We start from the raw sequence: 12,973 nt of genomic DNA, 5'->3' as shown, positions 1-12,973 counted from the left end.
TAAATACAAAATACTTCAAGAAAAATGAAAAATTTAAGAGTAAATAAGTTTAAATAATAACAGTATGATACTTATTGATGATTTAATCATTATTAACACTTAAAAAGATAAAATGAAACTAATATTTAACTCTACAACTATAATGATAACATTACAAATAAGATAATAAATGATATTATGTATTTCATTTATAATGATAACATTTGATGAATTAAACTAAACTAATTAATTAAAACTTTCATTTAATTATCTGTCTTCAACAAATAACACAGCTCTCACAATTTTTATCTAATGTTGATTTTTGTCCTTGTACTAAATCTTCCTTTTTTCTTTCAAGTTCTTTCTTAATTTCTTCCTTACTCTTTTTTGAACCTGATTTTTTCATAATATCTTCTATTGTTTCATTTGCTTTTTTTAGTTTTTTATATCCTTCAACTCTTTCTTTATATCCAGGTTTCTTTTCATCATTTTCTGACTCAATTAATAAATCTAAATATTCATTGGAACTGGTAATTTTATCATTTAATGCAATTGATGATAATCTATTAATACATTCTATAATTTCTACTTCTTTATCATAACAATCCATTTGAATTTCATAGTATTCTTCTTCTAACTTTTTTAACATATTTTCTGCACTAGCCTTACCTTCTACACCTTCTTTATATCTTGCAAGTACTTCTTGTGCTGTTTTTGTTTCTGTTTCTTCTTTATAGTCCCATCTGTATTTTGAGTTTGCGTGGTGTGTATAATAACAACCACATACATTACAATATCCATTAGCACCAATACAATAACATCCATCTTTTACATCTCCTGGAATAAAACATGGATAATGACATGATGTGTTCTTACATCTCAAACAATTAGTTACATATTCTCCTGGTTTTAATTTAATCTGAACTTGATCTCTTTTTGTTACAGTAAAAGTAAAATTTTGATTATTATTAATCTTATCTCGATTCAAATAAAATACTTCATATGTCTGTTTTATTTCACTCAGTTTTGATAAGCCATTATTTAATGATTTACTCAATCCTTCAATTTGCACTTTGATACGTTCTCTACTCTTCAAAACTTCTCTCGACTTTTCTAATGATTTTCTTGGTAATTTTATTAATTTTTCAATAAAGTCATCAAAGTTCTTCATACCTAACTGCCAAAACATTTGTGTAAATCCATCTTCAGTATTATCATCATAAATAGCTGAATTATTAAATTTTAAATACCATGGTTCATCTATATATGGAATAATTGTACTGAAAATACATTCTTTTGATTGTAATGCATTAATAACTTGTGGTGTTTTACCATCACAGAATGTAAGCATAGCAATAAAATTCTTTTTCACATCATTACCAAATAAATCAATAATATTCCCAAATATATATTTTTGGTTTGCTGTTAGTCTTGCATTACTTGATTGTGCAACAAAACAAATAGCATTTAAATCTGATACTTTTGTTTCAAATGCTTCTTTGATTTGTTTAGTAATTACTTTGTCATACTCCATTCCTCTTGTATCTCCAAATCCAGGTGTATCTATTATTTTTATTGGTGGTGCTTTTTTTGTTCTTTTAATATTATAAATTGTTACTTCACTTGTTTGACTTTTAGATTGATCTCTATTCTGTTCTAAATTACCTTCATTTATAATTATATATCTAAAATCATCTGTTATCTTGATTCCATATAATGCATTTATAAAACTATTTAATAATGTTGTTTTACCACTTCCTGTTTGTCCAACAACCAAAATAGCAATTGCATCACTCTCATCTACTTGATTAAATTCTTCATTTGGATATAAATATATTTTCAATTTTCCTGTTTCATGATTTTCCAATCTTATACTTCCTTCAATTGGAACATTTGGTTCAGATAAATCTGTAGTATTACATGGTGAACCAACAGATGTTGTATTATTTGATGAAGTATCAAACATTTCTGTTGTTATATTGATCTTGTTATCATACAGAACAGATGTTAATTTTAATGACTGTTCTTCACCTTTTTGTATTTTAAATCCTTCTTGGTCTTCAAATACAAAGTCTTTTGGAATATTTTTTATATTTTCAATTTCCTTTCTTATATCTGAAAGAGAAGAGTTCTTGTTGAATTCATTTTTTATTAATGGTTTTCCATTTAAATATATTCTAACAGTTACAATATCATTTTCTGGTGCATTTTCTTTCTCTTTTTTAATAATAATTTCGTCATTATTTAATATGTCTTCTACTAAAAACACATCTTCTTCATCCTTTTCAATTATTTCGTTATCAAGTGTATAGAAATGTGCAGATTCTGGAATATTTTGAATTGATTTCCTGATATCACTTAATTTTGTTTTCTTATCCAATTCAATAGTTTTAAATAATTTGTCATTTAATTTTATTTTTAATTCCTTTTTATCTGCTGTTTCTTTGATATTTATTATTCTTGATGAATCAATTACATCTTCTATAGTAAATGAATCTTCATCATTTATATCAATTAAATCTCCTTCTTTTGTTAGGAATTGTTGAGAACCAGACATCTTTTCTTTTAATTTCTCTCTTGCTGTTTTTAAATTGTCTTGTGAATTCATTGGTTTAGTTGAAATACATTGTTTATTCAAATAGAATTTTACTACTACTTTTGACATTTAATGAACAATAAGTTTATTTTGTAGTTTAAATATTGACAATTTAGAAAATATGTTATTTGTTTAAAAATATTACTTCTTTTTCTAATTGGTTATTTCTTTTAAACATCATTTGTTTTAATATTTTATTCACTTTTATTTTTATATTTCAGTATATTTTTATCGTTAATTATGTTTTCATGAAATAACATTACAAAGAAGTTTTCATCAATGTAAAATTTCAAAATAATTTATTTATTCTTTATTTATTTTTATCGTTTTTCTTGAATTGAATTTATTTAAATTAAAAATAGATAAAATCATTTGACTTATTTCGTATTTCTTTCATGTTATATTACAATTTATTGTTTCTTCATTTAATTTTATTATTTTAAAATGGTTGTTATAAAATTATAATAACATTGAAGGGGTAATGATTGTTATATATAAATTATTGATTTTTTGTTTTATTTTTATTTATATTTTTCATTTATTTTCTTTTGATAAAAATGAAATACAAAAAATAAAACAAACATTCAATAATAAAAGAATGAAAACAAATATTATCTGTATTGATAGAAATACAATAATTATCACATTAAACATTACCATAATAATAACTATCACCATAACAATTGTAACAATAATGGTATGAATCATTTCATTCATCACTTCATTCATTTTCATCATCATAAGTATTTTATCATTAATTCAAATAGAATCAATCAATATTATAATACAAATAAATCACATAATAAAACATAATACAGATATAAAACAATATCATAATAAAAGACAAGAATAAACACATATAAATGAAAGAAAATAATTAAATGATTAAAACGAAAATGATTAATAATAAATAAGTGAATTAAATAATAATTAAATGAAATAAATGAAGTGAATATATAAGAAATATAAATAATATATTTAATAATATGAAATTATCAGTAACAATATGTTATTAAATATAAAAATAATTTCATTCATCAAATTAATAAAGATATATGAATAAATAATTATTAATTGAAGTATTAATTCTAAAATAATCAATATTGATATTTTAAATTATTGTAAACATAATCATAACATTATTCAATCTATTAATTATATTTTGTTATGACGTAATAAAGAATAATCAAATATATAAATATGTAATAGTTACATATTTTAATGAAATTGATTTCAATACTCATTATAAATATATTAATAATGATGAAAATATCATAAATTACAATAAAGATATATTAGTTAATAATAATTCAATTTTCATGAATTGAAATATCACATCATTTTCATTATTTATAAATATTTTATTCATTGTTATTTTATAATTCTATTTCATTATTTTAATATTATTTAAATTAATAGAATTTCTATATTCTTCAAATCATGATTATATTTTATTATTTTAATTTAAACAATATAAACAAATTTAAAATATTAATAATATAAATAATGTAATATCATTTCATTAATATTTCTGTATTTAATCTTATCCTTTTTCTATTATTATAATTATTCTTTGATTTTCTTTATTCTTTATCAAATTAAATTTATATTTTCAAATTACATTTATTTCAACTTCTATTCTTTTTATTATTCAAATAATAACAATGTTCAAATATAGTTATTATATTTAATCTGATCATATTCATTTTATATTTTCATTCTTCATTATTATCAATTCTAATATTCATTAATGTTTTTATTAAATTATTGAATATTGAAATAAATAAAATTTCAAGAATAAAATAATTAATGATGTATATGATAGATAAATGATAAGATTAACAATGTATATTAATTGATAAATCAATATTATTAGATTTACATTAATGAATAAAAAATATAATAACAATTAATATTTCATTTGATTAATGAAAAATCAATAATTCAGTATTTCACACTTCTTTATTCTCTGTTCTTTTTCATTTCTTATTTTTATACTCTCTTTTATCTATTTTGATAATGTGTTAGAAATATTCTATTTTTATTATTTTCATCTATTTTTCATACTCATATCTTTATATTCATTATCTTTATAACAATATTCTTATTTTTAACATTTTTCATAACATTAATTTTATTTATTTGAAATTGTTGTTATTTCTTAATCATTAAAAATGAAAGACAAATTAAAATTAATATAAAATAAAAATGATGATTACTCCCTTTTTATTATTTGATATTTTCATTAAATTTCTATTATTTATTTAATTTGAATTTCGATAAGGGGAAAATATTTTGTATCAATAAAATAAATTAATTTTTATTATTTTGTTCTTAAAATAAAAAAGTAAATTAAATACACATTCCATATTCATTTATATTTGTCTATATTTTATATCATTTTATGATAAATTGTTCTGAATTATAAATGATTCAGAAATGATATTTGATTCAATGTAAGTATACATTTTTATTATTATGTTAATTATGTATTTTATTTTTATATATTTATATATTTTATTATTATATTATATATATCATCATATTATCTATATATTTTATATTTATCATATTTTATTAGTTTTATATTCTTATTATTTATATTTTCTTTAAATTCATATATTTCTATTTATATATATTTTCTTATATATTAATACATTTCTTTATCTTATTTTCATTTTGATTATATTTTTATAATTTATATCAATTTTCTCTTTATATTTATTATTATTTTATTTATATTATATTGATTTTATTTATATATTTTATTTATTATTATATCATTTCTTTTCTCTTATTATTTTTCTATCTTCTATATATATTAACACTTATTATTTATCATATATTACATATTATATACTAATCACATAACATTTATAACTGATTACATAATAAACACTAATAATAAAAAATGCATCCATTATTTCATCATTCTTTTCATCATTTATTATCTCTTTTTGAATTATTCTTTTTTATCTTCTTTCATTTTATATTCTCAACATTCTACTTTTATTCTTTTCATCTTCTTCTACTTCTTAATTTCACTTTTTTTCTTTCATGTCATTCTTTCTCTTCCTTTCTCTTATTTCCTTTTTTCGTTGCCTATTCCATTCATCACCTACTTCAATCCATTAACGATATTAAATAATTTACATCTTCTTCTTGTTTAAATAATAAACGGTGATGAAATGAATTAAAAGATAATAAATAAAATAGAAGGACAAATAATAAATAAATGATAATCAATTTGATATTCTTCATTTGTTATTTATTCTTTTTTATTTCTTTTATAACTTATCACTCTCTCTTATTCATTCATTGTATCAGTTTATTATCAAATTAAAACATCAATTAAGAATTATTCATTTAATAAAATGTTTGAAAATGTTTTATTAATTTTGTAATTTCATCATCTTCTTTAGATAAATCAACACTAACAATTAAATCTCCTTTAGCATCAGTTCCAACAACAGAAGCACTTAATTCCATCATTCCATTTTGATTAACTTTAATTGTAAAGTCAATTGTTTGTTCTCCAAATTTTCCATTAGGAATTCCATCAATACGAATTGTAGTAATGTATTCCATTTTATATGAATTAACACATCTACCAAATCCTTTATAAATATTAAATTTGGCGGGTCTTGATTGAGTTTTGTTGTATAATACCTTTTTGTAATTATATTTGTAGGAAGTGTTTCTCCTTCTTTAATAATTATTTCAAATTTTCACCCTTCTAATTCTATTCCAATTGGTGTTGGAACATTATCATATATAACTTCATAACACATAGCAATTTCTTGAGCTAAATATGCAGCTCCTTTTACAACAGCATTAAGTGGATTAAAGTTATTATCAGAAAATGTTTGTATATCAAATAACTTAGCAACTTCTTCTCTAATTCTTGGTATTTTACATGTTCCACTATTTAATATCACTAATTTAATATCTCCTCTTTTATGCCTTTTTTGAGTAACTTGTTTTATTTTATTAATAAATTCTTCATGTATTCTGTAACATTCATCTTCAAATTCTTTTTCTTGTAATAATCGTATTAACAATAGTATCATATCCATAATCATCATATAATAATAATTCTAAATTTAATTCAGTATCAGTTTTATTACTTAATTTAATTTTAATTCTTTCTGATTCTTTCTTTAATTTAATTAATTTCTTGTTGAATGTCATTGTTTCTTTTTGAGTCATTCTTATTTTCTTTTCATAATATCCTGGAATACCTTCTTCTATTCTTTCTTTAATAATATCATTCATTACTTTATCAAAATTATTTCCTCCTAAATTTTGATTTCCTCCAGATGATTCTACAATAATATTATCATTTGCTATTTTACAACATGACACATCTAATGTTCTTCCAAAATCAATTACTACAATTTTATCTCCATTTTTTAATAAACTTTGATATTCTCTCTTGTATTCAATAATAACTGCTACTGGTTCATTTTCAAGTTCAACATTCTTAATTCCTGCTAATTTACACGCTAACTTTGTCTGTCATTAAAATAAACTGGAACAGTAACAACAACATTTGATATTGGATGATTACCAAGTTTTTCTTGTGCAATTTCATATAAATATTTTAATATCATTCCACTAATGACTAACACATGATGCTATTTGTTTATTTCTTATTTCATCTTGAATTAAGATAGGTTCATTTTTAACAATGTCAAAATAAGCAACTGAAGAAGGTGTAAGTCCTAAATCAATTCCAACGAAATTGAGAGCTCTTCTTGTACATTCATTAAATGAATATTATAAGATTGTGTTTGATGGCATGACAAAAAAAACGAATTTAGAAATAAACACATTGATTTATATTTTATTTCAATCAGATTTTCCAAAAATAGAATAATTTATTTTTAGAATAACAAAACACAAAAAATGAAAATGTTATAAAAATATAAATTATTAATTGAAACAAATATTAACTATTAGAACTTATTGAATCATGTATTTTGTTATTTCAATATTTTCTAATAGTTCTATTAACTTTGTGTATCAATATTTGATTGAAATGAAAGGAGAATTAAAAGAGATAAAATTAAAATAAAGAAATGTTTCTGAAATTATACAATAATAAATACTCAAATATTTATTATTTAATAGAAATAAATTTAATCATTTTATTGATTGAAAAATTAATTATTATATTAATTCATAAATATGAAAAATTAATAAGAGAATAATTATAATTATCAAATATATAATATAATAAAGAATAAAATATATTCATTATCAAAAGAATTATTAAAAATGATTAATAATATTCAAACACTTCATTATAACTAATATATCATATTATATTTAAAATAATAATAATAAGAATGTTTATTCTATCATTTAATATATTTCTATTAACTTTATTATTTATTATCATTGAATATCATGATATAATAATATATTAATTAATTATTAAAATGAATAATGATTTAATCATATAATATTATTATAATTAATTGATATTCATCAATAAATTGACTATAAATGATTAATAAAATAGATAATGAAAATAAATAATAAATAGATATAAATATAAAGTGTATTAAACATAGAAATAATTATATTCATTATCATTACAAAATGAATTTAAAAATATTTTAATTTTATTCTAATTTTATTAAATATTGATATTCTAAATGTTGATAAAATATATATAACAATAATCAGACAATCAATAATTATAATATGTTATTCAAATATTTAATAATATGCCATAAAAAATGAAATAAGAGAAAAATGAAGAGAAAGAAGGGTATAAAAAAGAAAGAAGTAGAAGAAGATGAAAAGAATAAAAGTAGAATGTTGAGAATATAAAATGAAAGAAGATAAAAAAGAATAATTCAAAATGAGATAATAAATGATGAAAATAATGATGAAATAATGGATGTATTTTTTATTACAGAAATTTGAAATATGAAATAAAAAAGCGTTTAATTTATTGATGCAAATTATTTAACATTATTTTATTTATGCAATTTATTTTATTCATTTTTATTTTTATAATTTTTATTTATATATATTATTTATTATCTTTTTTCTTTTTAATATATTGATTATTTTATTTTATTATTTATTATTATTTTATTTATTTTTCTCTATTCTTTTATTTGTTCATTTTTATTATATTTATGAAATATTTCATTATTATAAAATAATTTTATTGTTTAATTATTTAAATGATTTATATTAAAATGAATTTATTTTATATTTCATTGTTTTCTTTTATCATTATTTTATATTTTAATAATTTCTTTAATATCATTAAAATATATTGATGTTATCATTATTTCATTCTTGATTTATTGTTTCATAGTTATTAATTTTAAGACTTTGAATTGGTACATCATCAGTGAAATAGAGCATATTTTATTTATTATTTATATGAATAATATGATATTATTAAATATTAATATTATCATTGTTAAATGTTGTAAAATGACTGTTGATTAATGAAAATTCAATAATTAATGTTATTCAATTGATTTGAAAGCTAAAATAATATAAAATAATATAATATTTTCTATTTTGATAATATTTTAATGTTATTTGATTTGAATAATTATGTAATGTTTGTAATTATGTTAATTTTATATTCTTCTTTTTATTTGTTATTTTATATTTTATCATCTCTTATTTTATATTTATTTGTATTTTATGTGGTATTACTTTATTGATATATTTTCTTTATTAATTAAGTTTATATTTTCAATATATTTAATTTATTTCATTTGAAATTTTGTTCATTTAAGAGTGTTTTAATTGATTTTCAATTAATTTCTTGTTTCTATTATTGTTTGTATAATTATGTTATTTTGTTTATCAATTAATAAATGAAATCTATGAATTATCGAGATAAATTGTATTAAATTTATTGTTTTCTATTCATTCTATGTTATTCTTGTTATTATAATTACTATCATTTGTTGTTATTTAATGTTGAGTTGTTTGAAATTATCATAATAAATGTTATAATTTCATTCTTTCATTTAGTTTATTCTATTTCTATATTCTATTTTTACTTTTGTTTCTTTATTCTATGTTTCATTATTTATTCATTCTCTTATTTTATTTCTCATATAATATGTAGATTATTTTATTTTCTAACTTCTATTATTTATTTGTTGTATTAATTTCTTCTCAAAATCATTACTTCAATATCGTCTTTTAATCTTTCTTGATGTTTTTTGTAATATCATCATTTATATCATTTGTATATTTTTAATATTAATGTTTTTTCTATTTTTGAAATATTTTATAATTAATCATTTCTTTTGTTTTATCAGTAAATGGTCAATGAATAATAATGATATCACTTCTTTTATTCTTTTCTTTTCTATTTCTTGTTATTCATTCTTGTTGTAATATTAATATACTTTTATTCTTTTATTAACTTTTATTATATTGTTCTCATTATTTATAATTCTATCATGATTTATTTCTTATTTCTTATTTATCATATTCATTCAATTCTAAATATTCTTGTTTATCTATATTTCTCATTTTTTATTATTGAATATGTGATATTTTATTAGTTAATTCAATTATTAATCATTCATTATTTGTGTTATATTTTCTATTGAATATCTTGAATTATTCAATACTCTTATTTTATGTTCATTACATTATTATATATTATCATTATTATATATTATTGATATTATTCTTATTATTTTAATGTTTTCATTCATTTCTATTACTTCTCTATCATTTACCATTTTGTTTATTAATATAATCTTTGTTTCTTTAATTCTTTCTTTTCTTCTTTTTCTGTTTTTCATATATTTTCATTTCTCATTATTTCTGTTGTTTATCAAATGGTAATATCATATTATCTTTGTATCTATTACATCTATCTTCTTTCTTCTTTTTATTACTTCTTTTTGTTTTTGGGGGATTCGAAGAGAGCACGTCAGAGACACCACACAAAACCCTAAAATATTTCCATCCTTCGATTCCACCAGTTATGGACTGGTTATAGTGTTGTATTTAGTTAGAAAAACATCATATTCAATACTACAAGAATAGCAGTGTTTATTAATTACAATGGTGTGATATCATTGATAATAAAAGAATGGGTATTTATAAAGATGTTATTATTACTTGTTATGATACAAATATATTTGATAATATAAGATTAATAAAGAAAAAGGGTTTAGTGGTTGATACTAAAAAGAATATTAACTCATAGTAATACAGTAGTAATTATATATTCTCCTTAAAATAAGAAAATAAAGAATAATTTTAATATTCATCAAAATTAAAAAGAAATTAAATGATGAATATTTAAGTAATAGATATTTAAAATATTCTATTCCACAATAAATAAAAGAGAAAATGAAATTGTCACAATTCAACAACCAAAATCAAAGAATAAACTAATAAATGATGAATAAACACTTTAAAGGAAAGGGATTAATTATCTCCGCTGAGCAATGACAATATAAAATATTTCTATTAACACTTAATTATCTACTTTTTATTTGTTTTTGAACTATTAATATTAATAATAATAAAATATTAAAATAATCTATTTTAATTTAATCTATTTATAATAATTGATAAAAATAGATGATCTATTAATAATTATCGTTGAACTAATAATTAGAGCTTGAAAATGAATGAATGATGTTTAGAAGAAAACAAAAAGTATGAGAAACAAACTAAATAACAAAGAAGAATAAAAGAAGAATGAATATAAACAAAGAAGAAAGAAATGAAGTGTTTAATGAATTACAACAAATAAGTAACGATGTTAAGAATCGTATTGATGAAATCATGAAAAGTGCACGAGAATATAATGAGAATTGGGAAAATAGAATTGGAGAAGAGATAACTGACAATGAAAATGAAAGTCCAGAAGATAGAATTAAAAGAATTGAAGGAATTTATGATAGAAAAGAAGAAATAATTAGAAGAAATGAAATGATTAGAAATAAAATAAAAGAAGGAATGATGATGACAAATAAATTAAAGGATGTCTATCAAAGAATTAATGAAATTAGATATGATGATAAAGAAATATTATCAGAACAAGTTGATAACATCATTACAAAAGTGATTGAAACTGAAGAAATACGAATTAATAAATTAATTGAAGGAAATAAGGAAGGGAGAATGGCGTATGAAAAAAAAAACTAGAAGGTATTCGAATAGAATGGGAAAGTAAAAGAGTTGAAAAGAAATATCCACCAAAATATCAAATTTAACAACTAGAAGAATGGACAGAAAGAAGAATAGGAAATATAATATTTGATTCAGATAAAGACGATTGGAATAAGTATACATCAGTATTTGATCAAAGAATAATAAATAAAGAACATATAATAATTATTATTGAAGATACAAATGGAAATAAATTTGGAGGATATGTTGATGAGAAAATTGATAAAATTAGTGATTATATATATGATTCAAAATCATTTTTATTTTCATTAGAATCAAAAGGAAGAATACAAGGAATGATGAAATTTGATATTAAACAACCACAAGATATATTTTGTTTATTTAATCAATCAGATGATAGGTTGTTTGGATTTGGATTTGATATTCTTGTTTATAAAGAAAATGATAAAATAAATTCATATTGTAAACAACATTCATATGAATATAAAGGAATATCAAATGCACTTTGTGGAAAACAATTTCAAAATCAATTCATACCACAACGAATCATTGTAATTGAAATGAAATGATTTTTATTCATTATTGTTTATTTGAATTATAAAAAATAAAAAAGAATATAAAATAAAATCAATAAATGAATATGAACATTTCATCTATCAATGAATGAAATGATGAATATAAAAATGGACATATTTCATTCTTGTTTTATTTTATTTCATTTGAAAGAATCACACCCAATGGGGGTGTTAATTTAATAAATAATAAAAAGAAATAAGAATAAAAGATAAATAAAAATATAATAAAATATTTATTTTATTCTTTTTTATTTATTTTTTATTTTATTTATATTATTTTATATTTATTTATTTTATTCTTCTTCTTTTATCTTTATATCTATTATATATTTCTTATTTTATTATTTATGTTATATTCTTATATCATTTTATTCTTATTTTATATTTATTCATTATTATTCATTTCTTATTAACATTGATAAATAACAATACAACATATAATAAATAAATAATATAAGATAAACAACAATAAATAATAATAATAAAATATAAACAAACAATATAAACAAATATAAAATGATAAAAATATCATCTAATATAAAATAATAATAACAAAGAATAAAAAGAAGAAATGGATGATGTTTAGAATAGAAAAATTGACAAAAGGAGAAATAAAAGATGATAATCAAAGATAAAATCAATATAAATAAATATAAATCAAATATATAAATAT

General features: G+C 19.0%; 2 protein-coding genes across 2 annotated transcripts, besides 43 other annotated features; both read right to left on the bottom strand.

Annotated features, from left to right (window-relative positions):
• Positions 1-256: 256 nt before the first annotated feature.
• On the bottom strand, positions 257-2,644 carry EDI_036220 (uncharacterized protein; the record flags this gene model as incomplete). The annotated part of the gene is made up of 1 exon (XM_001741845.1): positions 257-2,644. One exon carries the CDS (start codon positions 2,642-2,644, stop codon positions 257-259), a length of 2,388 nt encoding a protein of 795 aa, XP_001741897.1.
• Positions 320-461: a microsatellite.
• Positions 2,368-2,403: a sequence feature (AT_rich).
• A 111-nt stretch (positions 2,645-2,755) lies between the features above and the next one.
• Positions 2,756-2,825: a microsatellite.
• Positions 2,826-2,857: 32 nt separating this feature from the next.
• Positions 2,858-2,944: a sequence feature (AT_rich).
• Positions 2,945-2,998: 54 nt separating this feature from the next.
• Positions 2,999-3,043: a sequence feature (AT_rich).
• Positions 3,044-3,077: 34 nt separating this feature from the next.
• Positions 3,078-3,125: a microsatellite.
• A 46-nt stretch (positions 3,126-3,171) lies between these two features.
• Positions 3,172-3,567: a repeat region.
• Positions 3,423-3,887: a repeat region.
• A 17-nt stretch (positions 3,888-3,904) lies between these two features.
• Positions 3,905-4,050: a microsatellite.
• A 4-nt stretch (positions 4,051-4,054) lies between these two features.
• Positions 4,055-4,083: a sequence feature (AT_rich).
• A 9-nt stretch (positions 4,084-4,092) lies between these two features.
• Positions 4,093-4,227: a microsatellite.
• Positions 4,228-4,313: 86 nt separating this feature from the next.
• Positions 4,314-4,493: a sequence feature (AT_rich).
• A 58-nt stretch (positions 4,494-4,551) lies between these two features.
• Positions 4,552-4,715: a microsatellite.
• A 43-nt stretch (positions 4,716-4,758) lies between these two features.
• Positions 4,759-4,785: a sequence feature (AT_rich).
• Positions 4,786-4,798: 13 nt separating this feature from the next.
• Positions 4,799-4,846: a sequence feature (AT_rich).
• Positions 4,847-4,862: 16 nt separating this feature from the next.
• Positions 4,863-4,934: a sequence feature (AT_rich).
• A 107-nt stretch (positions 4,935-5,041) lies between these two features.
• Positions 5,042-5,086: a sequence feature (AT_rich).
• Positions 5,087-5,180: a microsatellite.
• A 3-nt stretch (positions 5,181-5,183) lies between these two features.
• Positions 5,184-5,231: a sequence feature (AT_rich).
• Positions 5,232-5,243: 12 nt separating this feature from the next.
• Positions 5,244-5,352: a microsatellite.
• A 154-nt stretch (positions 5,353-5,506) lies between these two features.
• Positions 5,507-5,671: a microsatellite.
• A 632-nt stretch (positions 5,672-6,303) lies between these two features.
• Positions 6,304-7,410, bottom strand: EDI_036210 (heat shock protein 70kD, putative; the record flags this gene model as incomplete). Its single annotated transcript, XM_001741844.1, has 4 exons — positions 6,304-6,672; positions 6,854-7,090; positions 7,126-7,192; positions 7,316-7,410. The coding sequence occupies 4 exons, from the start codon at positions 7,408-7,410 to the stop codon at positions 6,304-6,306; spliced, it is 768 nt and encodes a 255-aa protein (XP_001741896.1).
• Positions 6,676-6,751: a microsatellite.
• A 31-nt stretch (positions 7,411-7,441) lies between the features above and the next one.
• Positions 7,442-7,516: a sequence feature (AT_rich).
• Positions 7,517-7,688: 172 nt separating this feature from the next.
• Positions 7,689-7,976: a sequence feature (AT_rich).
• Positions 7,977-7,996: 20 nt separating this feature from the next.
• Positions 7,997-8,124: a microsatellite.
• Positions 8,125-8,154: 30 nt separating this feature from the next.
• Positions 8,155-8,312: a sequence feature (AT_rich).
• Positions 8,313-8,319: 7 nt separating this feature from the next.
• Positions 8,320-8,483: a microsatellite.
• Positions 8,484-8,564: 81 nt separating this feature from the next.
• Positions 8,565-8,732: a microsatellite.
• Positions 8,733-8,744: 12 nt separating this feature from the next.
• Positions 8,745-8,894: a microsatellite.
• Positions 8,895-8,963: 69 nt separating this feature from the next.
• Positions 8,964-9,018: a sequence feature (AT_rich).
• Positions 9,019-9,093: 75 nt separating this feature from the next.
• Positions 9,094-9,165: a sequence feature (AT_rich).
• An 18-nt stretch (positions 9,166-9,183) lies between these two features.
• Positions 9,184-9,369: a microsatellite.
• Positions 9,370-9,575: 206 nt separating this feature from the next.
• Positions 9,576-9,738: a microsatellite.
• Positions 9,739-9,813: 75 nt separating this feature from the next.
• Positions 9,814-9,865: a sequence feature (AT_rich).
• Positions 9,866-9,926: 61 nt separating this feature from the next.
• Positions 9,927-10,106: a microsatellite.
• Positions 9,977-10,159: a microsatellite.
• Positions 10,160-10,223: 64 nt separating this feature from the next.
• Positions 10,224-10,273: a microsatellite.
• A 43-nt stretch (positions 10,274-10,316) lies between these two features.
• Positions 10,317-10,490: a microsatellite.
• Positions 10,335-10,377: a microsatellite.
• A 4-nt stretch (positions 10,491-10,494) lies between the features above and the next one.
• Positions 10,495-11,082: a repeat region.
• Positions 11,083-11,094: 12 nt separating this feature from the next.
• Positions 11,095-11,169: a sequence feature (AT_rich).
• A 64-nt stretch (positions 11,170-11,233) lies between these two features.
• Positions 11,234-11,320: a microsatellite.
• Positions 11,321-11,358: 38 nt separating this feature from the next.
• Positions 11,359-12,972: a repeat region.
• Position 12,973: the final 1 nt, after the last annotated feature.

Source organism: Entamoeba dispar, genomic scaffold, assembly GCF_000209125.1.
Source record: "Entamoeba dispar SAW760 scf_1105229464121 genomic scaffold, whole genome shotgun sequence".
NCBI classification, from domain to species: domain Eukaryota; phylum Evosea; order Mastigamoebida; family Endamoebidae; genus Entamoeba; species Entamoeba dispar.
This window is presented reverse-complemented; position numbering and strand designations above follow the sequence as displayed.